Source organism: Siniperca chuatsi, linkage group LG17, assembly GCF_020085105.1.
Source record: "Siniperca chuatsi isolate FFG_IHB_CAS linkage group LG17, ASM2008510v1, whole genome shotgun sequence".
NCBI classification, from domain to species: Eukaryota; Metazoa; Chordata; class Actinopteri; order Centrarchiformes; family Sinipercidae; genus Siniperca; species Siniperca chuatsi.
This window is the reverse complement of record NC_058058.1, coordinates 14,163,457-14,190,205: the sequence shown is the minus strand read 5'-3', so window position 1 is coordinate 14,190,205 and position 26,749 is coordinate 14,163,457. Positions and strand designations below refer to the sequence as shown.

Here is a 26,749-nt window from a genome sequence, read left to right as displayed (position 1 = left end):
TCGCATGCTGATGCATTTCATGGATCTTGCCCTTGCCAACAGCTGGCTGCTGTATCGCAGAGATAACCAGGAAAATGGCACCCCAATTTAGCCATGTTTCTGGCTGTTTACATTTTATGTAGGCTTTACACTCTGATGTTTACATTTTCAAATAAACTGTGAAAATGTGTCAAATTAACTTTTTGTACCAATGGAGTCTATGTGTGTCATACAGTAAGATAGACCCACTGTACTCAGATGAGGACATTCATTTTTGAGAGAACTACTTATTGTATTAAGCTGAAATTTTGAATTTTGACTAATTAGGACCTTCTGGCCCCAACAGCAAATAATATTTCAAAAAGTTATGATAGACCCACTGTCCTCACATGAGGACATCTTTTTCTGCAAAAACTACTTCCTGTACAAAAACAAATTTTAGGTATTATACTTATTAGGTCCTACATATCCCAAATAGCAAGAACAATTATAAAATGCACACCAGGCAAACTCTCGGGTCTCAGGAGGTTATAGATGTGTGTAAATCTGACAAACTACTAACTGCACTGTAAAGTGACCTGATTTAAAACTGTACAGCTGTCTGTAAATCTCTGACAATATTATCTCTTTACCAGGAATGAGTTGCTCTGACTGTCTGCTGTATGTCATCCTGTTGTTATCCTTTAACCACAGGTGTGTCGATATGAACTGTGCCACTGTGCAAACTGTTGGTTTACAGTATAGGCAGTTGGTGGACACTCTTACAGTTTCAGTTGCTTAAGAACATTTTCTGAAACACTGCTGCAGTTCTCAAAACACTAGAGCGATCCCCACATCATTTATACTGTGCAGCACAACACTTCTTCTGTCCTGCAAAAGGCCGTCACTCACTCAAAACATTTAACTCCTGTGTCAAAAGCAAATAACTTCAGCTCATCACTACCCCTAAAATGAGTCATACAAACAGCAACATGTCTCAGCTGTGACGTCCTCACAGGCAACATGTTGTCTCTGTTGTCCCTGTCTCTTCATCCGTGTCCACATCTCCTCTGACCAAACCCACGCATACAGCCTACTTACACATTTTCCTACTGCTGATGTCCGTCTGCTCCACATTCACACCTACTAATGTAAAACTTAGTTTCACCCTCTGTAATGTTTGAAAAATAAAGAGTACATGAGTTGCATCTGTAAACGTAAGTGTCATCATTTTCACTCAAATCATCAGTGCATCATTTGGTCAACTGTAGATGGGAATACTTTATCTGGATAGAGTATTTGTAACATTTCAACTGTTTCGCTTTGTCTGTAGATGTTTAACAGATTATCAATAGGGTATATGAACATCCCCTAACAGGATGTTTTTTGTGCCTAAACTTAACCAAATCTAGAAAACAGCTTTATTTGACCATCAGCTGAATTGTTGAATCTCAACTAAGAAGCTGCTGAAATGTTACAAATACTGTATCAACTATCTGTAGGAGGACTATCCAAGTAAAGTGTAACCCTGTGGATATTTGTACGTCAACATTTGGATTTTTTGTGAAACCAACAAGAAAGAAAATGAGCTATGGATTTGAGAATTGCATACAGAGAATCATCAACAAAGTATAACAGAACAATAAATGCACATCTCTTGAGCATGGGCAGGGTAGGTAGCCAGATAATTCACAGGGCTATGATAGTATTAATAATAATTGTTCTGGAGGATGTGGAATACAGGTCCAGGCTGCTTTAAAGAGAAGATGGTTCCACATTGTACTAGTTTGGCGTCACCAAAATTGGTGTACAGAGTACAGCTTTACATGTGCCATTTTCATATATTATCAGAAACTGGTTCATAGTCTGAGCTGCATCTATTTGGGGTTTTCTGAAAGAAAATGTTTTGTGCTCTGGGTCAATATCATAAATGGATATCTTTGTTCATTTTTTCCCCCCAAACAGAAATAGGTTTGTTCTGACCATAATCAGAAGAGCTAATGTCTCACTGCATGAAAATAAATGGACAAAAAGGTTAAAGCAATATCAAAGTTTTATTCTTAAAATGTAGTATAGAGAGGAACAGTAGTACAATTCAGACAGAAAAAAGGAGAATGTAGTTCCATCTTTGAAAACCTTAGATAAAAACGTAAAAAGAGTAACCTGAATTTGCTTTGTGTTCGGAGGGCACTGAGGCGCGGCCCAAGTTTTGCATCAATGTTAAAGTTCGAGAGAAATTGAAAAATACAACCTTTTGCAACAGCATAAAAAAATACAGCTGGGGAAAAAAAAACCTCTGCTTTACATCTGTAGTGTTTTTGCTTTGTTTTTCATGTGTTATTTTTTTGTCCATATAACAAATACAGCATAAAATCTAAAATGATACATCATAGTTTTGAGTTTCATTCATTACAGTAAAATCAGTAGGATGGTAAATAGTATCAAAAGAACAAACAAGACAACAGGATGGTGTGATGAACAAGCACACAGCGTGAACAGAGAGAAAGCGGAAGGTTAAAGTTCACGGAAATAAACCACCACGCCAGGAGGTCTGTAGCTGACTGTCAATGTGTTCCATTACGTAGATCCACTAGTTAAATAATATATTCTTCATATATATATATATATATATATATTTATCTTATATATTCTCAATATATATATATATAACCGTAATATAACCCCTCCCACAGCGATTTGAAGGTAAAAGTGACACGAAGAGGCTGAATATCTCTATGACTTAAAATATATCTTCTTCCACTGAGCGTAAAGGGAAGTTACACATCTTCTGTATCATTAGCACTTCAGTACATACTGTATATTCCACTGCATATGAACAGATACTGCTGTTCCAAGGTTTCAACCCGCAAACAATCCGTGTTTCTTTAGAAAATATGTGCTTAATGAAATAACAAAAGGAGAAAGGAAATATCTGTGGAAAAGACAAAATTAAACAAAATATGTATCTAGGGTAAAGTGAATGATTCTGTAGCATAAAAACATTTAAAAATCTCAACAATTACAGACACAAGCAAGGATTTTCTACACTAAGCAAGTTTTCACCTGGCTTTTCTCATACATTATATTTCAACAATAATTAAAAACAACAATTTTGGTTGGACAAATAGAAATTAACAGTCTTGATTGCATTTTGGAGTCAATATATAATATTAAATAACAAAAACAAAATGTCTAATAAAAAAGTTGCTCATTGGAAGAAAGACACAAAAGTTTTTATATAGTTCCATTCAGACCCGCTTTTGGGGAAGCGAAGAAACATTAAAGAAAATTAATTTCATGAACACAAATGTAAGTGCATGTCTATGAGGCGCCATAGAGCTTCACTTTTTGTGGAACAAAGTGTTTTTCTACCTGGCAGACCTAAAAATAAAAACAAACTTACATCAAATTAAACTGATGACATTTTGTATACCTTTTACACATGAAAAATGGAGTTCTTTCAGACTTAAAACATCACACATCATGATTTTCTGCACACTTCTTCACCCTCACAGCCAAGGTTCAAGTGATTCAAAATATATATACTGTATTTACTATATAACTCAGTACCAAATATAAACAAACGTATACAGGTATTGATGTCCACTTAGGTCCTCAAAACGTCAATTAGAAGTACTGCCGGTAGTTCTATAAAATGGTATGTGTGTGTGTGCATTAAATAAAATAAAAGCTTAAAAACAATGGCAAAGCATACCTGATAGTCGCCGTAGCACAACAGTGTTCTATAGTTTGAGCTGATTACATATTTATAACTGAGTCAGTTTAAGCTTTATGATTATAAACATCATATATAGCCCGTAGGTCCAGTATTCTGCGACAAGCATTACAGCACCAAACGTTCATCATTTGGCAAAATTCAAGCTTTAAGTGAAAGTCAAATGCTTTTGTTTAATAATAATAATAAAGTGTTACTGTGACGCCGTGATTTGTATAAAGCTAGCAATAACATTTCCCCTTGTACTTTGCTTTTTTTTGTCTTCATCTTTTTTTCCCGCTTAACAAAAAACCTCACGTTGTCTTTTTTTTTTTTAGCGTATTCAGTAGTTTTTGTTTCCTGCTAAATCTTGGTGTGCGGTCTGTTTGGCACAATATCACAGCCCTCTTAAATTAATCATAAATATGGCTGAGATACATTAGAGTCACAAAACAGATTTTTTGGTTCCAAGATTTGTGCAGTGAAAGAAAAAAAAATAATTAGAAAAGAATATAATAATTTTTAGCGCATCTAAACAAGATCTACAGAGCAAGTTAAAAATCTTCCTGTGGACAATAATGCTCTTCTTCCGTGTATTTCTACAAGCACCAAGCAATATACTTTCAGATTGTGCAGTAAGCAACAGCCATTTCTGTGCCTCTGCCTGCAGACAAAAACAACAGAAATAAAAATTATAGCATTTGATAAGACCATAATAACCTCTCTTCATAAATTAAATAATTAACATTTCGCTTTTTTTTTTAGATGATTGGCCTACCCCAACTCAAAAACTACATCACCCTGCCCAACTCTCCCCCCGAAAAACAGGAAATAAAAATACATCACCAAAAACCTGATTTATCATATTATTCGTCGTTAGAATCTTTCTCTTGTGGGCGCTGGGCCCAGAGTTGGACACATTTTAATAATAAAATCTGTACATCTTGGAGTTTCCACTCTACCAAAGCTTTTTTTTTTTTTTAAATCCATCTCTTTGTCATATACTTGCACAATTAAGTAACCTCGAGGTTTGATAGCACTTTGGAGTTGATTGTTTACCAGCTAGTTTTTGTATACATATATATTAAACATCAACTTTTTTTATTTTGTTTCTCAAGCTTGTTAAAATTCTTAGTCCTCTTCAGGGGCAGCACCGCCGTTGCCTTCACCCCAATTTGATTGGTCGTTGTCGGTAGGTTCCTCCCCCTCCAGGTCCTCCCCTTCCTCACCTTCGAAATCTTCATCGCGAGGAAACTCCATGCCCTCCATAGCCTCCAGGCCCTCCTGAGTGGCCTGGTGTGAGTCAGCGCAGTCTGCACACACACCGTAGCGCCGCGAGCCGTGGCGGATACCAACACTGGCTGCAAGCATGAAGATCTTCTTGCACACCATGCACTTGTACTTTTTGTCCTTCTTGTGCACCTGTAAGAGGGATGGGCAGAGGGAGAGGGTTGAGGAGATGAGGTTTAGTTACCATGTGAAGTTTGGTTTCGCTGGTCACTGCTAATTTGTCAATATGACATTTAAAGAAATAGTTGGACATTTCTCGGGAAATAGGCTTATTTGCTTTCTTGCAGAGGGTTAGATGAGAAGACTGATACCACTCCCATATCTGTACATTAAATATGAAGCTACCACTAGCAGCCAGTTAGCTTAGCATAAAGACTAGAAATAGGAGGTAACACTGAATCGTTTTTACACTTCATTTTTGTAAGGATTTAACAAACAAAATATAGGCAGGAAGGCGGATTCTGTTACCTTGGGAGATAGCCAGGCTAGCTGTTTCCCCCTGTTTCCAGTCTTTGTGTTTAGCTAAGCTAACCTGCTGCTAGTGGTAGCTTCACATTTAGCACAAAGACATGAGTGGTATCAATCTTCTCCTCCAACTCCAAGCAAGAAAGCAAATAAGCGCATTTCCCAGAAAATGTCAAACTATTTCATTAAACACTAATGAAGATATTTTCCAAATTTTACATGTGGAGCAATAAATCAGAGGTAGTACAGTTGCAAATTTGGCATTTTTCTACACAGGAAATTTGGGTATAAAAGAAAACTTTTTTCCATTAAACTCAACAGACTGACAGATTACATTAGTATTTCACAGGACAATGCCTGCTTATTCTTTCATGTTTTACTGCCAGTACAATGATATAGCCTCCTGATTTGACGTAATGTGAGACAGTCTCACAAATCCATTTGTTTTGTACCACGTTGTGAGAAACTACAATACTCCCTACAGTAGAAAATAGATATCATAACCAAACATTTCTGCTTTTAAATATATCTTGTTGCACTCACTCCCTTGAGCAAAAAGCTGCCAGACACAAACCATGAGGTGGAGTGCAAAGATGTGAGGGTGGCCAAAACGCTGTAGTGTTTGGCAGAAGATGGTGGACGCACATCACGTGGTGGTAAAAGAGAGGGGAGGAACCTGCACATATGTGGACTCACCAGGGAATGTCTCTTTACATGCTCGCGGCGGGTGAACAGCTTGCCACAGATGTCGCAGCTGAAGGAGCGTACGCCCGAGTGGATGATCAGGTGCCTCTTGAGCGTGCGGCGGTGCTTGGCGATGTAGTTACAGTGGGGGCACTTGAGCTTATTGAGGGCTAGGTGTGAGGACTCGCCTGGATAGGGACAGAGAAAAACACAAGGTCATCAACAGACAGTAACATCATGTTTTAATGTAAGATCTGATTTTAGAGTTGTAAAATCAGATTTTTTGCTTTCCATCTTAAAATAAAACAAACATGGTTTGTTCTTTGAGTGAAGTTTTGATTTGACTGGACAGGACGTTACTCGAACAAACTGGAGATGGAACAAGACAATGATCATAGAAGCTACATTTGCATCTATAGATCCTGTAATGAGAGAGGGGTGTGTCAGGAACCAATATCCTGTTTATCAAATCAGTGAGTTAGGATGCGGTAACCATTAGAGAGAACAAGAAACCACAAACTGATGCATTACAAAAAGCTTCTTTAGTGAAAGACTGCTACGGAAGTTTGGTAAACTGTGGAGATACAAATGATTACTGTGGCAGCCATGTAAACTTCACCATCCAGCTCTGTCACTTTTGCAGTTGCTGAGTAACTGGTTCTTGTCTGCACCAGTCTGCAATGATGTTGGAGGTCTCACCATGGCAATGTTAGAAAGGATACAGATTCACATTAGCAGTGAATGTAAAGCAGCAACATGGATCGGTCGTCGATCTGTTGTGTGTACTACTGTACATGGGCATAACAATGCAGTTTGGTGTAAGATACTAAAGAAATCATCATTACCAATGTAAAGGTTGTGATTGCAGCTGGAATACCTTTTATTTCCATTCATATGATGAAGAGGTACAACTCATAATTTTGTGACTCGGCCTAATTATATTAACAAACTGTATCAATCTGCAGCTACTGTTTATAAACCATAATACTAATTACCCAATACTGGAAGTTTAAAGCAATTTTCTGCAAAACTGCTAAAGTGCACATAGTTCTGGGTATGTTCCATAATATTTGATTACTAACTCCTAGCATCAAACACCATTATAAAAGCTAAAAATAACATCTAACAATGAGAACACCACCATTATGCATCATTCATCAAGCTTGGCTATACTTAACGACTAGAGTAGATGGTATCACATGTTTTTTGGTTCATTGTGTAAAAGAAAGAAATCAAGGTGTCCCCACGCCAGCACTGTCTTCATTAACCCTATTGGGATGTTAATGCTAACAAGCTACTGAGGACAGCTGGGCTTACAAATAAATAAGCAATCTATTGATTTTGAAAAGGCTCCAAACAGAGTGCTAGTCTTCACTGTTGAGAGAGTGGGGTAACAGGCCTTTTGTTTGAGCCCAGGCGCACACAACAGAGGCGTTGTCAGGGCATGTTGCTTGGGGGAGGGGGTCACCTGTGTATTCCCGGTGTGTGTGTGTGTGTGTGTGTGTGTGTGTTGTACACAGCAAAGAAGCACTTTGTGGAAGTGCAACAAGCTGTTAATTTAGGCTTTAGAGGTGTAGGATAAAAATTTAATTTTCCTGATCTGTCTTTATACATACAGAGCGGACAGAAAAAATAGCCTTAAGAGGGTATGAATTAAAACTAAATCTTTATTTATTTATTTTTAAACTGAAGTTCACTTTTTTCTACAGTTCATCATTTGCCACAACCTTTATAGTTTTAGATATAACCTTGCTGGCCTTGGACTTAATCTGACTGGAGCTCCCTTTTCTGTGTCCCCTTCATGACCCTTCAGCTGATGTCTCAACCCACAACTCCACCAATGCATGTCAATCAAACTGTGACTTAATGCCAAAAGGCTTAATTTTCAAAGATTTAACTGTTATTTTTGTTCTCTGGGGTGTTCACAAAGAGGATTTTACTACCGTCCATGATTATTTTAAAATTTGTGAGCAGCTCCTCCATTTCCTTTGTGCAATGCATTGTGGGAAAGTAGTGTCCATCAGCAGCACACTCAGAAATCTAGATGTTTTTTTTGGTATGCACGCTCTCATTTCTAAGTACACTTCATTTTGACACTTGCATACTTACATAATACATGCTTAGAATTAGTGTATAGTATGGATTTGGGACACACAGCCTAGTGTACTACTAGTGTAGCCTACTTATGCGACGCACTGGCTTCCCCCCCACCCATTTGAGGCAAATTTGTGATTTTGGCCTATATAAATACAATTGACTTTCATTCATGATGCATTCATTCCCTGAAATGGGGAGAACATAGATCATCATTTGGTGTAAAAGGGTCATGCAGATCAACTACGCATTTACACGTAGCTTGAACACGAGTCCTTAAATATTCAAGGAGACATACTGACTGGACTGCCCACACTCATTTGAGAAGATACATTTTAGTTAAAGATTCCAAGTTTCATTGAAGCACCCTGCTCTTTTGATGTAGTCTAGAGAGTGCGGCGTCTTACCATTCTCCCAGGACTCCCCCTGCTGTAAGTCTTGAATGATGCTATACGGGATCTGATTGGCCAGCTCTGGGAAAGGGGGGAGGGGACAAGAGAAGCGAGAGGGAGAAAGAGAGATGAGAGGTGGTTGAGAGCCTGGGGGGTGCACACCTCGCAACGCCTCGTGTACACGACTAACCACCCCCCATATGAAACAATGGAAGTTTCAGTTAACAACATAGGCAAACAAACACACACAGGCCTCCTACTATATGTAAAGCAGTATGCTCCCCAGGCGAGAGCAACAAACTAATGGTGTAACCAAGGCTCCAGCAGGGAGGGGGTTAATTAGAGAATGAGAGTTGAGCCCTCACAACAGCTCAGCTTACACTCAGCTTTTGTAAGCACTTGTGTGTGAGCACCTGTGTGTGTGTGCATGTCCAGTTCCTTCAGCACCAGCGCTTAGAGCCCATTAAAGACACGCCCCTGTGAATGTGTGTGTGTGTGTGTCCACTCTCCCTGGGTCAATATTTGGAATAGTGAGGACAGCCCCAGTGCATTAGACTGGATTAAGGAGGGAAGGGACAGCCCCTGGCGGCTTTGCACCTCGCAGGGATTGGGGAAGTTATTGTGTGTGCATTTGTGTGCACGCTTCAACAGAGTCTAGTGTGTATGCAAATGCGTTTCACCTGCTTTGTGTGTGTCTGTGTGCAGCACCTACACTTTAAAATCAATCCAACAGTCTTGTTTGGAGAAGACCCAAGAATTTATTGGCCACGAGTGTTGGCCGTGGGCTCAGTGTGGTAAGAGCGGACAGCAATGGCAAAGTACTTATATCGCTGAAACCACCCTTCACTTTCAACTGTTATTTTCCTGTAAACTGTCCTCCAACACCAGTTGCCTCTGCAGTTATATTTGTCACTGTTTTGTCTTTTTTGGTAAACCAGTACCAATAATTTTCAAATGAGATATCCTCCATTTGGCAAAACGCTATTAGCCATTTTCAGATTTTATGTTAAATAAGCGTGGAAATGTGTAATAACATGTTAGAGCTGCAACAACCAATTGATTAATCGATTAGAAGAGCAACAGAAATTGTATCTGCAACTATTTCATAACTGAATTTGATGGTTCCAGCCTCTCAAATGTGAAGATTTTCTGCTTGTCTCAGATTCATAAAATTGTAAACTGAATATTTTTGGGGTTTGGACTGTTGGTTGTACAAAACAAGACATATGAAGATGTCACCTAGAACTCAGGCTATTTTCTGGCATTTTAAAGACTAGATTAATTGAGACAATAAATCAGCAGATGAAATAATAAAAGACAATACTTGTTAGTTGCAGCCCTAAACATTTAATTAGCTGAACAACCTCTTTAAAAAAGAAAAAGAGAACAAAAAACTTAAAAACATATTTAGATAGGGGCGACAAACACAGCAGAAAGAATACCACCATTTGGGCTACTATGTTTCCATCCTTGGAGCATGACCGCACAGATCAAACTGGAGCAAAATGAAAGCCAAACGAGTGACATCACTGTGGGAAACTGGGGCAGCTAATATTGGTGGATGACTGCTCACAGGCTCAATCAGAAATATGCAAGCAAAGTACGACTAATCGTGCAAGACGGCTGTCTAGTTGTAGAGTGAGCATCTCACAACCAAAAGACGAGTTTCTGGTGTCTAGTCGTGCCCACAAGCAAAATGGTAAACCGTTCCTAGTCTCTTCCGCATTACTGTGCGGATATCAAATATAGAATAATCTAATAACCCATAGTAGACCAATAATTGTACGCATTCTCATTTTTGCTTTGTAAAGCAATATTTCAGTAAAGCAAAACTAACATTTTGGACATTATGTGACACATATCCAGAGCGAGTCACAACAAATGAGCATTGTGTACAATATAAGACTAATCAAGCTTTGACAGCAGCGAGAGGCTGTGGGGAACAGTGTTGAAACTTTTGACAAATGACTTTCTGTCCATAAATGGTACTGGACCATCTTTTCATGTGCATTCTAGGAGATGTGGAGTGAAATATAGCATGAATAATGTAAGTGCTCTGGCGCTACACATACAGTAGACTCTGTAATACATTCCATGACACAGCAGCTTTCTACCCAGAAGTACTTGTAAACAAATGCAGAATATCACATACACACCATTGGATCCCAATTCTTCCTATAAAGTATTATTTCTATGAATTCATCAAAACCCTAGTCAGCATCTGATTAATTCATTAGCTCATCCACAATAACACAGATTTAGCAGGGTTAGAGAGGTCAGCTAGTTTAATTGTGAGACCTGAAAGCAAGGCTAAAAATCTTTTACAGTGTGGAGAAAAATATGACCAATGTACATATGACTACACATCACACTACTGTAAACAAATATTATTATTATTCATAACAATACTAAAAATAATAATGATAATAATAATAATAATAATACATTTTATGCAGCTTTTTCTCAAACTCCACCAGCCCTGCAAAAATAAATAAATAAATAAAAATATGTCAATGAAGAAGCTTGGCTAAAAAGGTGAGTGTAGTCTAGATTTAACGACTGAAATGGACTCAGCATTTCAGATTTTATAGATATAATGTACATGTGGCTCTCCTGTCTGTCTCACCTGGTCTTAATAGATGGACAGAGTAAAAAATCTCCTACACCTTTGATGTAGTCAAGCAAAAAAAACACAGTCAGTAGTCTGAACTACAACTCGACTCAGGAAAAAAAAAAGCAACACAAACACTTCAGAAAGCATTTTGGGAACCGAGAAACTGTTTTCTTACAATAGGAACTGAAAAAACGCGATATATAGTCTGAGTCCACCGATAAACAGCACCAGAGAATAATGCAATGTCACTCTTATGATATGTAATTACATCATGCAAAAGACCCTCCTCTCAGCCCAACATCAAAAAGCATCAGGATAATATTTTGCATGTTTCTGCCTCAAATTCTTAAGACACCAACTCTCACACATGTCAAACAATAGGGCGTCCATCAGGTCCAACAGACTTAATGTTCTTGACTACAGCAATAAGTGATTTGACTGTCAAGATTGGGAGAAGGTTATTTTTTGGTGATCTTGTCTACATGGACAAATCATTACAATTTTATGACCTTACAAAGAAAGTTGTAAGAGATATTTACAGAGCTATATTTAAACTGTAAACATACTGTATGAATAATTCTACCATTTAGGGTAAATTGACTGTTGAATACAAAACTATAATTTAAGGGTAAACAGTTACCTTGAAACCTTTTACTGTGACTAACAGCCTACTTGAAGTGTTAACCATATCTTTATTTGGAAACGTAGTATACATTAAATAGAGACATGGAGCTAAACGACAAAGATACACAAAGAGAAGAAGGTTGAAGAGTTAGCACACATGCAGACAAACTCAGTCTCTATGTGAGCGTCTCTCTAGGCTATTACAACACCCTAGATCACTACGCGCACACATTAAAAGAGCCCTACGAGGAGTTGGAGGCACTAAGAGCATTCAAGTGCATTTAGGGAAGCCTGGGGGGAGAAATGTTGCCCCTGCTTTCTTCTCTTTCCTGCATTAGGGATGGCTTTCCTCTCACACACACACAAAATGTAGTTCTCTCTCTATTTCTACACACACTTTGTGCCTCACACATCCCCCTCCCCCTCATCCATACCACTCCACTTAATATGGGATATCATCATGGTTAGATGGAGTGCCACGCTTAATGGGGCCAACAGAAGGAGACGGCTGGAGCTGAGAGAAGAGATTACTATGAGCGCTACACTGCATGTGGATAGGATGGATGAAGCGATAGAGTTTAAGGGACAGAAAGAAGAAGGTATCAAAGGGTGAAGAGAAAGAGAAGATGACGAGTGCTTAAGTTTTATCAAGCAAATTAGAAAAATTGCTTGAACGAGTGAAAGCCACTTATGTTTTTGCCAACCACAGCATGTGGGTTCAAAAGTTATTCTGGGATAGACAAATTATATATTTTTATTCCATGTTTTCTAATTCTCTCTCCAACTCACTCATTTTCTTCTATAAAACATTATGACATACCGATCTGACTCATTAAATACCATCAAAATCATTGAATTGAACTTAACCTTACAAAAACATCTCATCTTTCCTTTAGAAGGGAAGTCTCAGCTGTAATGTGGCAATACATCTCTGTGTTGAGACAAAGCACTCCACTTTCATAAGCACCCCTGCTCTGGTGTGATTAGTAGAGATCATGGCTGGGGGGGTGACTCACTTGTTGGCTATGCACAGCAGGTTAAAAGCTTGATAAGCAATTATCCCTGCTGTTAGGTGTAACAGCAGGACATTGATCAAACGCTTGTGATGTGATCAATAATTTGCTCATGAAAACTAGTGATCATGTCAGTGTTTTCCACTGCGGGTGGCCACAGCTTAGCTTATTAGCATTGAATTACATCAGTAATAACGGGTGTGACATGATTAGATATGTAACTATATGGTAACAGATCATTCGTATAAATGAGGTAATGCTGCCCCAAGCAACAACAGTGCCATCTTCCAGTGCAAGATTAAAATTGTGCAGAATTTTACAGGCTGGAAGACCGCAAACCGAGGATCAAATACTGAAGACACGTGACCTACAAGGGTTATCCTCTTCAGCCCCACTGACCCCCTGGTGGGTAAATCATTAAAAATACATGGTGTGGGGACAAATACACAGTTTTTCAACATATCAAATGTGACAGGTTACTTTTGGGGGACATATGTATAAAATAATGTACAAAACATCTAGAATATTTGATGCAATGGTGCAGACCATAAAAAAAGACAGTATCTTGTTTGTGTGAGCATCATTTAGCTTCAAGAAGGAGTTGGTAAAAAAAGAAACTAAAGGTCACCGTAATTTAAGGTTTTAGAGGTTAAACTGATGGTGATGGGGGAGTGGGTGGAGCATAAGGCAGAGAGGCATCAGACTAGCTAATGATGTTACCTGCCATAGCTGGTTATTGTGTCTCCAACTAGCAGTAGCTTTAGGCTAAGTTTGCAGACATAATCGTGATGCATCTCAAAAGCAGTAAAGGGATGCACACAGAGTGCACAGGGCCTTTACATGGACTAATATCAGTAAATTGCAACTTTTTAGCTAAAAAGGGGCCACAAAAAAGGGTTAGCTGAGTGCCAATGAAGAAATGTGGCAGGATTGGTCATCATAAAATGTTACTACAACCGCCTCTTTTAATGACATTCTTCCTTGACCCTGACCATGCTGTTGAGCTTTATGCAATAGAGGCTACCACTACTTAAACATGTAAAGCATGCTCTACATTGGTGTTTAAAATGCAATACAGAGGCCCCGACTATTGTGACTTAACAGAGCTTTCCATACATAAAAGGTAGAAAAATGTGCATTTCCATATCATAAATACAGTTGTTACATTCAACTGATCTCTTGATTATATGCCACAAAAATTCTGCATGCACCTCTCTACCTTAAAAAGGATTCTCTTCCTTTTAATTACAGTGAGTACATAATTAGACTAATAGGAATAAGAAATTCAAGAGTTAAATGTGAAAGCTATACATATATTATAGGGGAAAAGACTGGGGTGGAGAGTGTGTGAGGTGTGTTTAGAGGTACAAATGCGTCTCGACTCAGGAAAAAAAAGCAACACAAACACTTCAGAAAGCATTTTGGGAACCGAGAAACTGTTTTCTTACAATAGGAACTGAAAAACGCGATATATAGTCTGAGTCCACCGATAAACAGCACCAGAGAATAATGCAATGTCACTCTTATGATATGTAATTACATCATGCAAAAGACCCTCCTCTCAGCCCAACATCAAAAAGCATCAGGATAATATTTTGCATGTTTCTGCCTCAAATTCTTAAGACACCAACTCTCACACATGTCAAACAATAGGGCGTCCATCAGGTCCAACAGACTTAATGTTCTTGACTACAGCAATAAGTGATTTGACTGTCAAGATTGGGAGAAGGTTATTTTTTGGTGATCTTGTCTACATGGACAAATCATTACAATTTTATGACCTTACAAAGAAAGTTGTAAGAGATATTTACAGAGCTATATTTAAACTGTAAACATACTGTATGAATAATTCTACCATTTAGGGTAAATTGACTGTTGAATACAAAACTATAATTTAAGGGTAAACAGTTACCTTGAAACCTTTTACTGTGACTAACAGCCTACTTGAAGTGTTAACCATATCTTTATTTGGAAACGTAGTATACATTAAATAGAGACATGGAGCTAAACGACAAAGATACACAAAGAGAAGAAGGTTGAAGAGTTAGCACACATGCAGACAAACTCAGTCTCTATGTGAGCGTCTCTCTAGGCTATTACAACACCCTAGATCACTACGCGCACACATTAAAAGAGCCCTACGAGGAGTTGGAGGCACTAAGAGCATTCAAGTGCATTTAGGGAAGCCTGGGGAGAAATGTTGCCCCTGCTTTCTTCTCTTTCCTGCATTAGGGATGGCTTTCCTCTCACACACACACAAAATGTAGTTCTCTCTCTATTTCTACACACACTTTGTGCCTCACACATCCCCCTCCCCTCATCCATACCACTCCACTTAATATGGGATATCATCATGGTTAGATGGAGTGCCACGCTTAATGGGGCCAACAGAAGGAGACGGCTGGAGCTGAGAGAAGAGATTACTATGAGCGCTACACTGCATGTGGATAGGATGGATGAAGCGATAGAGTTTAAGGGACAGAAAGAAGAAGGTATCAAAGGGTGAAGAGAAAGAGAAGATGACGAGTGCTTAAGTTTTATCAAGCAAATTAGAAAAATTGCTTGAACGAGTGAAAGCCACTTATGTTTTTGCCAACCACAGCATGTGGGTTCAAAAGTTATTCTGGGATAGACAAATTATATATTTTTATTCCATGTTTTCTAATTCTCTCTCCAACTCACTCATTTTCTTCTATAAAACATTATGACATACCGATCTGACTCATTAAATACCATCAAAATCATTGAATTGAACTTAACCTTACAAAAACATCTCATCTTTCCTTTAGAAGGGAAGTCTCAGCTGTAATGTGGCAATACATCTCTGTGTTGAGACAAAGCACTCCACTTTCATAAGCACCCTGCTCTGGTGTGATTAGTAGAGATCATGGCTGGGGGTGACTCACTTGTTGGCTATGCACAGCAGGTTAAAAGCTTGATAAGCAATTATCCCTGCTGTTAGGTGTAACAGCAGGACATTGATCAAACGCTTGTGATGTGATCAATAATTTGCTCATGAAAACTAGTGATCATGTCAGTGTTTTCCACTGCGGGTGGCCACAGCTTAGCTTATTAGCATTGAATTACATCAGTAATAACGGGTGTGACATGATTAGATATGTAACTATATGGTAACAGATCATTCGTATAAATGAGGTAATGCTGCCCCAAGCAACAACAGTGCCATCTTCCAGTGCAAGATTAAAATTGTGCAGAATTTTACAGGCTGGAAGACCGCAAACCGAGGATCAAATACTGAAGACACGTGACCTACAAGGGTTATCCTCTTCAGCCCCACTGACCCCCTGGTGGGTAAATCATTAAAAATACATGGTGTGGGGACAAATACACAGTTTTTCAACATATCAAATGTGACAGGTTACTTTTGGGGGACATATGTATAAAATAATGTACAAAACATCTAGAATATTTGATGCAATGGTGCAGACCATAAAAAAAGACAGTATCTTGTTTGTGTGAGCATCATTTAGCTTCAAGAAGGAGTTGGTAAAAAAAGAAACTAAAGGTCACCGTAATTTAAGGTTTTAGAGGTTAAACTGATGGTGATGGGGAGTGGGTGGAGCATAAGGCAGAGAGGCATCAGACTAGCTAATGATGTTACCTGCCATAGCTGGTTATTGTGTCTCCAACTAGCAGTAGCTTTAGGCTAAGTTTGCAGACATAATCGTGATGCATCTCAAAAGCAGTAAAGGGATGCACACAGAGTGCACAGGGCCTTTACATGGACTAATATCAGTAAATTGCAACTTTTTAGCTAAAAAGGGGCCACAAAAAAGGGTTAGCTGAGTGCCAATGAAGAAATGTGGCAGGATTGGTCATCATAAAATGTTACTACAACCGCCTCTTTTAATGACATTCTTCCTTGACCCTGACCATGCTGTTGAGCTTTATGCAATAGAGGCTACCACTACTTAAACATGTAAAGCATGCTCTACATTGGTGTTTAAAATGCAATACAGAGGCCCCGACTATTGTGACTTAACAGAGCTTTCCATACATAAAAGGTAGAAAAATGTGCATTTCCATATCATAAATACAGTTGTTACATTCAACTGATCTCTTGATTATATGCCACAAAAATTCTGCATGCACCTCTCTACCTTAAAAAGGGATTCTCTTCCTTTTAATTACAGTGAGTACATAATTAGACTAATAGGAATAAGAAATTCAAGAGTTAAATGTGAAAGCTATACATATATTATAGGGGAAAAGACTGGGGGTGGAGAGTGTGTGAGGTGTGTTTAGAGGTACAAATGCGTGTCATACCAGCATTTTCGGAGAGGGAGGAAAAGTCCTCTCTGGGGTAGGAGGCCGAGGGCTGGATGAACATCCCCTCATCAAATCCCTCTTCAGGCTCTGGTGGAAAGTTGTACACAAAACGCCGTGTGGTGGTCTGCTTTTTCCTCCGTCCGCTTCCAGCTGCAGCATCTGGTGCTTCTTGCTTTATTGCTGCAGGTGCTGCTGCAGCGCCACCTGTGGCTGGCTCGTTCCAGACGAATACCTGCACCTGGCCACTCGCCACTCGTGTTTCATTGGTCTCTGCTGAATCAGACGAGTTGTCGTTGTGGGTCCAATTACCAGAGTCTCCGGGGATCCCCAGGGCACAGCCCTCACCCCCAACCACTGTCACCTCTATATCGCTGGTCTCCTCCTTCACCCTGCCGCCTTCATCTTCTTCCATTGCTTCCTTTCCTTGGTTGTTGCTGGCCTTGATCGACAGCTTTGACAGGATGTTTGTGGCCCAGAAGTTGCTTGGCTTCCGGTCCAGGCCTCTCTGTCCCTCTTTGGCCACCATCTGCCTCTTGTTGTAGTCCACCACCACTGAATCAGGAGCCTCCTGCTTGATGCTGATATTCAGGGCATCTTTTATAAAAGCCCTACACGAGTGTACAACTTCTGTCATCTGGAGGTAACTAGCAACAGACATCACCTCAATGGCATTTTGGCTTGTGAGCAGCAGATTCCCGGAGTAAAGAAAGTCGAGGATAACTGAGAAGCCCTGCACAGCAGCAACATCCAGGTGTGTGACCGTGGCCTGGTCCTGGGCCTCGCATTTGGTCAGACAGTAGAGGGTTTTGAAGTAACGGCTGCCCGCCACCAGGATGTTCTTGTGTGCACGGAACACCTGGCCCGAGACCACTATGTTGACGTCACAGAGGATGCCACTTTTGCGTTGCTTGTCCAGCTCCTGGAGAAGCTGGTAACAGTAGGAGTTCTCATTGGGCTTGTTGCGGTAGTCTTCCTCTGAGGAGTAAGTGGAGGGGCTGGCGTTGTCTGAGGGCCTCGCCATCTCCTTTTATGTGAAAGAGGGGAGGGAAGAAAGAGAAACATTATTGCAGAAGATCTGCTCAAACAAGTAATTTGCAAAAGCAAGCACAAATGCATTTATACACAAATATATTTTCCCTTCCTGTAACTCTGTCTTTACAAAACAGACACACACCCTCGGGGTTCCTGGTGTGACAATGACACACCTGCCCTAGTGGTGAAACAGGTTTGACAGGCTTCTGTTATGGAGGAGGTGGGAAAGAAGCAAAGAAAGGCGTGTTATTTTTAAACTACATTGTATTCCACAGCCCGATAATCAATTCCTTCCCTCCATTAAACTTTAACTCCACAACTCCTAACACAAAAAATATGATGCTAGGACCAATCACAGATTAATAATTATTAAACTGCAATGTTCAGTGCTTTCCATAAGCCATTGTAATTTGTTGTCTTGCTTAAGACTTTCCTGCAAGGTGGCTCACTTATTTATATTTTAATGAATGATTTCCCAAACTTTCCAGAGTGCATTTCGACAGTCCCAGACAACATGTCCAGACTTTTTGCATTCACTGACTCTGGTCTGAGAGAGCACAGCTATAGTAATAGTAGAGTAAACATTTTCATTCAATCAAATGTTTAAAACAGCAGTGGCACCTCTTACTCAAGACAACATATCTAATAGGTGTGCTACAATCAGTGGTGAAATTAGCATCACCTAGAAAGAAACCTTTGCTCAATGGGGCTGCTACAAAACCTTATGCTTACTGTTTAAGCTTAAGAAAGACTGAATATTTATCCTATTGAATTCAATTTATGCTGTACTGCAAAAACCTCAACATGCTGCTACTTTGCACCTGCATTTGTTCAAATATCCAAAGCAAACACCAAACACCACCAAACAAAAAGAAACAGAAATGCAAGGGACTATTGCTATTTTTTATTTTAGATTTATAAGACCACTATCCATCAGTATTGTCTTTTTTATTAGTTGAAAAACATCTTTTGAGTTTTTTTATTTCCTTTAAAGTAACAGTGAGGAATTAGTTTTATCAATTTGCCAGGAGTACAATTCAATACTTAATTTGTAGTAACACTAGAGAATGTCTTGGTTTTAGAAGACCTCTAGACAAAGACAGATGTTTATTTTTTCATGATTAATGAATACACGTTCCAATTTGGTGTTGTTTACCACTTCCAAAGCAAGATTGGAAAGCAGATTTGCAAGATTCAAGATTTTACACACATTTAGCTACTGTACAGTAAAATTATCTCTCTCTTTAACTTAGAAGTTAGGCTAGATGTAAAACGGGCCATAATTAGACCTGGAGGAGGGCCGACAAGTGTCCAAAGCAGGACACACAACGTGGCTGTGGGATGGGAGGGGAACTGGCAGAAGCATAGAACTACCCTGTAACAGCCCCACTCCCCCTCCCCTGGTCCCCCTTAACAGGGCAAAGGGCCAGCCTGGTACAGAGCAGAGGGAGTTTATACATGTGTGTATGCATACGCTTACATATCGAAAATACATGGCTTGACTTACAGGCATACATGCACAAAATACACAGCCCAATAAAAAACAAAAATGCATATACTCCCTGCATGTGTAGAGGTCTACATTATAGTTTTTACATTCCACACACACACACACACACACACACACACACAACAGCATACATCTCTGGCTCATTTTAGAATTGCACAGCAGATGTCCTAATCCAGAATAATTCATGTTGCTCGAGCCCTGCATTTTTGTCCCCACCCACCATCATCTCTTCTGCGCACACATGCATGTACACACACACACACACACACACACCAAGCTGCCCACACATACACACAGCTGGGGTTTCAGTTTGAGTAATTCAGATTAAATCCATTTCTCTGAGGTCCCCACCCAGTCCCCACCCCCACCCCTACTCCCTCCACACTGCAGCTCTTGTCCAGGACAGCCTGGGCACACAGTATAGTATAGGGGGGCTTATCATCCTCTGCCACAGCTGGAGGGGAAGAGATGGCGAGCAATGGGATGGAATGAAATGAGAGGCTGAATGAGGGAGAGACAGTGAGGGGAGAAAGTGGATGTACTTTGCAGGCTAGAAGAAATAAGAGGAGGACAGAAGGACAGAAAATAATAGAAAACAAGAGAGCAGAATTGGAGAGTTCTGATGGAGAAAATAGTAGAAATAGAGCTGATCAAAAGAAGTGTGAAAAGAAGATAAGAAATGGTTGGCGCATAAAAGAGAAAAGCCTGATAACACACACCAAAACGAGCATGAGGCAGAGATTGAGTGAGCGAGACCTTGAGCCTTGAGAAAAAGGGCGGAGGAGAAAATGTAGAGCAGAGGGAGCCAGAAAGCCAGCGCGAGAGAGAGAGAAGGAGTTGGGTCACCCCATTTTAGCCTTCACAATAGCCTGCGTTCTCCCCGAGGCTCATTGTCCACTCACTGTGTGCCTTTGTGAAAGGGCTCAGCACTCACTCTCTTATTACACAGCATCTCCCACTCGCAAGCATAGAAAGGAGCCAGGGTGCATGTGGGTGAGGCGAAGAGGATGGGGAGAGAGGAGAAAAATTATTCCATGATATACACATCAAAGCCTCTGGAGGGGCATAGTCATCATGTTGAGTACTGTGGTGGAATATATTGGTGAGGTGAAGGGCAGGAGTGCTATCACAACAAGAGCAGTTGGATTGTTGATGGTCGCATACAGTTTTTGCTGCTTTGGTTTTGTGTACTGCTCTCCTCTTTTGATAAGTGTAGACCCAACAAGCTTTCAACTTGCTGGGCTAACTGGAAGATGAATTATGTTTAGCATCCTGCGACAAAAATTCAGAAGACGGTGAAGGTTGAACAGAAAAAAAGACCTAATATGTCAGAAATGCCATAAATACACAAGCGTTCTCAGACTTCTAGTACCTGGGAATTTGTAGACCCATTTTATCATTTCGTCTAACTAGCCATCCCAGCCCTAAACCCCATGACTCCCTACAGCTTTTATCCATTACAAATAGCAAGGCAATGGGCCAGAGAGGTAAGACTTTGCCTGGCAGTTCTGATACGAGTTGTGTGTGCATGTGCACTTATTGAAGTCAGGCTAGGACGGCCTGGTACTGGATAAGTTGCTCCATACTGGCCTCATCAGCAGCATCATCCTTTCTCCAGATGTGCCACGTGTGAGCTGGGAGCTTACAGAACCAGCAGACCAACCCTGCACAGCAGATGCTGGAGGCAAAACCAGCCTAAGCCTAGAGAGAATGTGGGGACAATATCAACCTCCCCCAATTCGTGACGTGGCTAGGTTTTTATTTGAGCCAGAGATGGTAGGGGTGGAAGAATGAAAGGCAGAAAGACAGGGGAAGAAGAATTCTTTGATCTAGGTCTAACATGGATGCTTCAAAACCTACAGTGAATGGCCAATAAGAATTGATTTACAGGTGGATTAAACAAACCAAGATGGTCACAAATTCAAGCTTAGTGAAACACAGTCAGACACACCTCTAACAGATCATGTGATACAGCACTTTACCCATGCAACATAATGACCCACTGGAGCCAGTTTTTGTTTACCTTTTACGCACACGTTTGCCACCATCCCCTCACTCATCTACCCCCATGCACCATCAAGCCAGTCCCATGACCAGCCCAACCCTGAGGCCATCTCCACCGGTCCTTCACTAACCCTCTACATCTACTGTATCCTTCCCTCTTCCCCCTCCTCACCCAACCCATTTGTCCCCAGATGCCAGAACAATACCGTAGTGTGCGTTTGGCCCAAGGTGTGGGAGGGCTGCACTGAGTGTCTCCCGGCCTCCTAACAATGCTCTGACAGAAGAGGCAGTTACGGGGGGGTTGAGTCACTGGATTCAACACGAAGAATCCTCCCTCTGGCTCCTACCCACCCCAGTCCCCTGACCTGTGGCCCCCAATAAACATCCCAGACAGCAATGGGTGGGTCTCCTTTCCCATTCGGGGAGACTCACTCTTAACAATGAGTGTGGTGTTTGTCTTAACTAAAATGAGGGGGTAAAAAGGACTTGTATAGGTCCCCCATATCTGAAACCCCCCCTCCTGGGGATCAATAAAGTGTTGCGTTATCTTATCTTACACCCCATTTAGACCAACACAGTGATGCAGGTAAAGCATTTGTTTGACCATCAAACTGAATGGGGCAACGTGGATCGTTTGACATGGCTTCAAGAGCCTCATCCTGGCCTGGGTTGAATGCAGTTTGAATATTGCAGGGGTTTGGTGAACAGGTGTCTGTATTACAGATGGAAATTAAATTTGTTATTGACATTCAAACAAAGAACAAAAAAAAGACAGATAAGAAAGTGCAGAAGTGGGTGAGAGAGAAATAGAGTTTAAGGAGAGGCTGGATGTGGAGGGAACTGAAACTAACTTCATGCGGTAATTATGCAATGTACCTCTGTGTTATGATGTATACGGAACTACAATTGTAGAATAGAGTCTCTCTACATGGTGAGGACAATGGATTATGTGGTCACAACCAATATGGGTTTGACACATAACCTTTTACCAATTTGTGAACAAAGGAAAAAACAGTTACCAGACAATAAAATTGACTTAGAGGTCCCAGATATGATCTCATATTTGATCTAAGGGAACCAATGGTTTACCTTTGTGTCGACTTAAGCACAAGACAGCCTCTAGAGAATTAAGGACAACAGCCCCCTTCTCCAAGGAGACCCACATACACCACAGCTGCCCTGGTGTGCTAGGGCTAATTGAGTTAGCTTTAACGAATGCAGCAGGGGCCTGACTAACGTCAGGAATGGGTGAAAAGAAGACGACGTTGCCTCGTAACACCATAATTTCCCTTTAATGTACTGCGTCACAATGCTTCCTTGCTTAACATACACGGTACTGTATATATGAAGATTACAGGTTTTATAAAAGGCAGTCTTAAGAGAAAAACCTAATCTGAGGAATATCAGATCAGCAAAAAATAATTCAGTTTTCATTTCCAATAGTGCAGCAATGGGACTTTATCTTCCCAGCTCTATTCTACATGAGGAAATGGCCTGGATAAACTCTCAGTACAGTGTCTGGGGTCCTTGTTGCTAGGGAAAAGTCACACCAAGCCCCTAATCCACTCCTACTGCTCTCTTTACCAATTAGAGATGTGTACAAGTTAATGGATCACTTTAAGTCATTCTGATTAGTGACTGCGTGTGCAAAGGAAGGAACTAAATGTAGTAGTGCAATCCTCTTCGCTCACATATTAGAGTCAAATAGCACCCCGCTCTTAATTCCCCTGACAGCTCAGACTATTGTCAGGACAGGAGGTTGGATGTAATGCACAAGGAACAGTAAGTAACAAAGTTTTTTTCAAATGCAGGACTGATGGGAGAAATGCCCTTTGACACCAAATTGTTCGGACAAACATGCACTCCCTGTTTTTATGAGGTCTCTGAAGGAGCATGTAGAAATGTGGCCCACACTGCAATAAAAACAATGAACCAATAAAAAGACCTCATGCACATCAATAAAGACACAGTTCACTAAATATAAAACTGGATTGAATTTAAAAGCATTCGATATACTGACACTGTCAATAACTTTAAACCTACCTCAAGCTTAGGCTAACCACATAGTCTTTATATGCCAAGTAAATAAAGAGGGGCAATTTTGCAGTTAGTATGGTTTCAGTCTTGTGCATACAGGATGGGGCCTTAATCATAAAATATGCCCCAAAGGTATAGGCTAACACAGAGCCCATTAATCCAGAAATATGTTGATGACAGGGTCAGGTGATACCATGTCATTCTATTTACTGACATCTATTTCACTCATTCATGCCTATTCAAACGGCTGCATATGGGAAAGGCTAGCTGTCAGGCTCCGGGCAACATGATTTACTCTCCTCCTCTTGTCCAGCCCTGCAAGTGACACTATCTATGGATTTTGGGGGGTCATTCTAGCACAATGCCTCTAATTTAGCTCCCCAAAGGGAGGAGGAGGTGGAGGAGGAAGAAATGCGCCAGAGGTCACCCGGGACTGCGAGCCAGCAGAACTGCAATAGAGGCCAAGAGGCGGGGGGTTGGGTAGGGGTGCGGTTCCCCAAAGGCTGATAGGGTCCAGCCCTTGCCATTGTGTGACCTCTAGCAAGCTAGCAATCAAGACAGCTGCTGATGCAACAAAAGGGTGTGCTGTACAGTGTACACCTACAAAAATAAAAATCTATAATACTATTGTCTATTACTTGTTAATGACTTTTAGGCAGTTTAAAATAACTAACAGTTATTTGTGACATGCAATTAAACCTTCATTCAAAAACAGCCTCCAGTGTGTGAGTAGTTAGCAGGTGTCATACTGGAGCAGGTCTGTGCGTGTAACTTGACTGAAGAGTGGACAGACTCAAATTTTAGACATCAACCGAATCACACAGATTCGTATCACGCTCACTGAAAAGTGGTTCAGTGTGTTTTGCCATTCAGTAACTCAGTTAGTCGACATTTGCCTCGCTAGGGGCTTTCCACAACCATCACTGGCCATGTACCTCCGGCTAGACAGCAAAGCTACAAGCGGCTAGTTTGCTAAGCTAGTTGTTAGCTCAGGTTAGCAGGCTGATGCTAGCTAATAAGCCAGGAGAAGGGATTGTGAAGCTTAGGTAATGACCTATTTTCGCCTCCGTTGTGCTTTAAAGTTGCAGAAACTGTCGTTATTAGTGACACACGAAACAGATAATGATATATGTTATGACAAATATATGACAGGTATGTAATGCTACGTAAGTAACTAAGCGAAATCGTCATGGACTTGGAGCTAACGTTACCTGTTTGGTGGGGTCATTTCTTCCGTGCTCAGAAGACAGGTGATGTCTCAGCAGCAAGGCCCGTTTGTAGTTGCGACTGCCTTTGACAAGCTCGTCGCTGTTTTTAGTGCCAATGTTGTGACACCAAGAACAGGACATGAATCCCGTCTTCTGGCAAAATTTTAGCCATGGAAATTCTTGCAACCACGAAGCATGGAATTGTGAGTGTTTCTGAAGCAACGTCTGCGGTCTCATCTCTACACCAGATTTCCTGGATCCCGTCTCGACTCCAGTCGCTCCGCTTCCCGACTCCTGGCCGTCGGCGTTGTTGGGACCGTTCCCCGCTGTCAAGCTATTCCCCTCCCTGGACCCGTCCTCGTCTTCCACCGAGCCGACACGATCGTCGCCCTCCCCGGCTACCGAGCTGCCCCCTTCCGGGTCCTCTTCTTCCTCCGCCTCGGGTTCCGTGCTATCGCTGACAGACCCAGCGCCCTCCACTCTCTTCTGCGATGATCCTTTCGCCCCCAGATCCCTGTCCTCCTCTTGATCCGGCCTGTTCCCGTTAAATTGTCGGTCTTGACAGGCCGGGGCCTCCCAGCTGTTACAGTTCCCCCCACCGATACCGCTGGAACCCGTTAACCCAGCTAATCCACCTCCTCGGAAAGCCAGCGACCTGCGGTTTCTCTCACCGGACATTTTTCTTAATATATATTAGAATCTTCACTTTCTCAACAGTATCCCCCTCCGACAAAAATACTGTGTTTGTAAAGGATGTTTTTCTCCAAAAGAGATGGTCCGTCGTCGTTTCTTTTCTCCGCTGTGGCCCTCCCGGTGAGAGTATGTAGGTTATGCGGAAATAAATAAAGGTTTTAAACGCATAATGAATTTCAGGGTTCTCGCTGCGTCCGCGCAGGCCCCGCAGAGGTCGAATGGCAACGACTTTCCTCCCCACAATGCACCTCGACCAGAGAAAGGGGGGGGGTTGGAGAGGGAGGGGGCGGCTTTTAAAGGAAGATGGGGGTGCTGTTGATCAGCAAGGGGTCTTTTGTGTTTGAAGGCTGTACCCATGTTCCGCATGCTTTTCATCTTTTGGCTTTGCTTGTCTTCTCCGCCCAGAAATGCTAACTTGTGTGCCCCACTTTAGCCCTTTGCTAAACGGGGTTACCATAGTATTCCTGTAATATTTCTATACGAATTCTGTAAGAACGTGTAGTGGGTCTATAGTTTGTTGCATTTGTATTTTGTTTACAAAAGATAAATATATAAAATAAAAGATTTGTATTACAATATGGATATAAAGATCCATAAAGTAGCTTATATAATATATATGTATAAATATACATGTGTGGGAATTAATTATGATATGTAATTAAAATATAAAAATGCTTATTAATATTCCATTATATTAGTATTAACACTTCATTACAGTAATACATCCCTTTTTTTGTCCAAACTATACGAGCATAATGCAGTATGTCAGTGTATGTCACCATTATATCATAGTTTATAGTATATTTCCTGTTTCTATAAGTTATGTGTTAAATAATAAATTAATATAGACAATTGTAAAATTATGAAAAAAGCATGTTTAATAAAGTTATGTGTGTGAAATTGGCATCTTCCAGAGACTAGTGAGATGTTATAGCCTAGAGTAAAGTATTCTAACATATCAACATGTGTCTCAAGCCTGTCTTTTCCCTGTCATCAAGGTTAGGTCCAGCAGGTGGCACTCTTTCATGTGAACCTCTTTCTCTCTTTGTGTGTGTGTGTGTGTGTGTGTGTGTGTGTGATGCTTGACATAGTTGGGTGTATAGTTTCAGTTCTGTCCAATTAAGGG

At 40.8% G+C, this 26,749-nt stretch overlaps 1 protein-coding gene across 2 annotated transcripts; it reads right to left on the bottom strand.

Annotated features, from left to right (window-relative positions):
• Positions 1-1,993: 1,993 nt before the first annotated feature.
• Positions 1,994-25,895, bottom strand: zbtb10 (zinc finger and BTB domain containing 10). Of its 2 annotated transcripts, XM_044170720.1 has the most exons (5): positions 24,934-25,895; positions 17,137-18,163; positions 8,614-8,679; positions 6,125-6,300; positions 1,994-5,095 (listed from the first exon to the last, which is right to left on the bottom strand). In XM_044170720.1, exons 1-5 carry the CDS (start codon positions 25,606-25,608, stop codon positions 4,805-4,807), a joined length of 2,235 nt encoding a protein of 744 aa, XP_044026655.1. In that variant the 5' UTR covers positions 25,609-25,895; the 3' UTR covers positions 1,994-4,804. The 2 variants fall into 2 exon arrangements, with proteins under 2 accessions (XP_044026655.1, XP_044026656.1); XM_044170721.1 differs by lacking the exon at positions 8,614-8,679.
• Between the last annotated feature and the right edge of the window lie 854 nt (positions 25,896-26,749).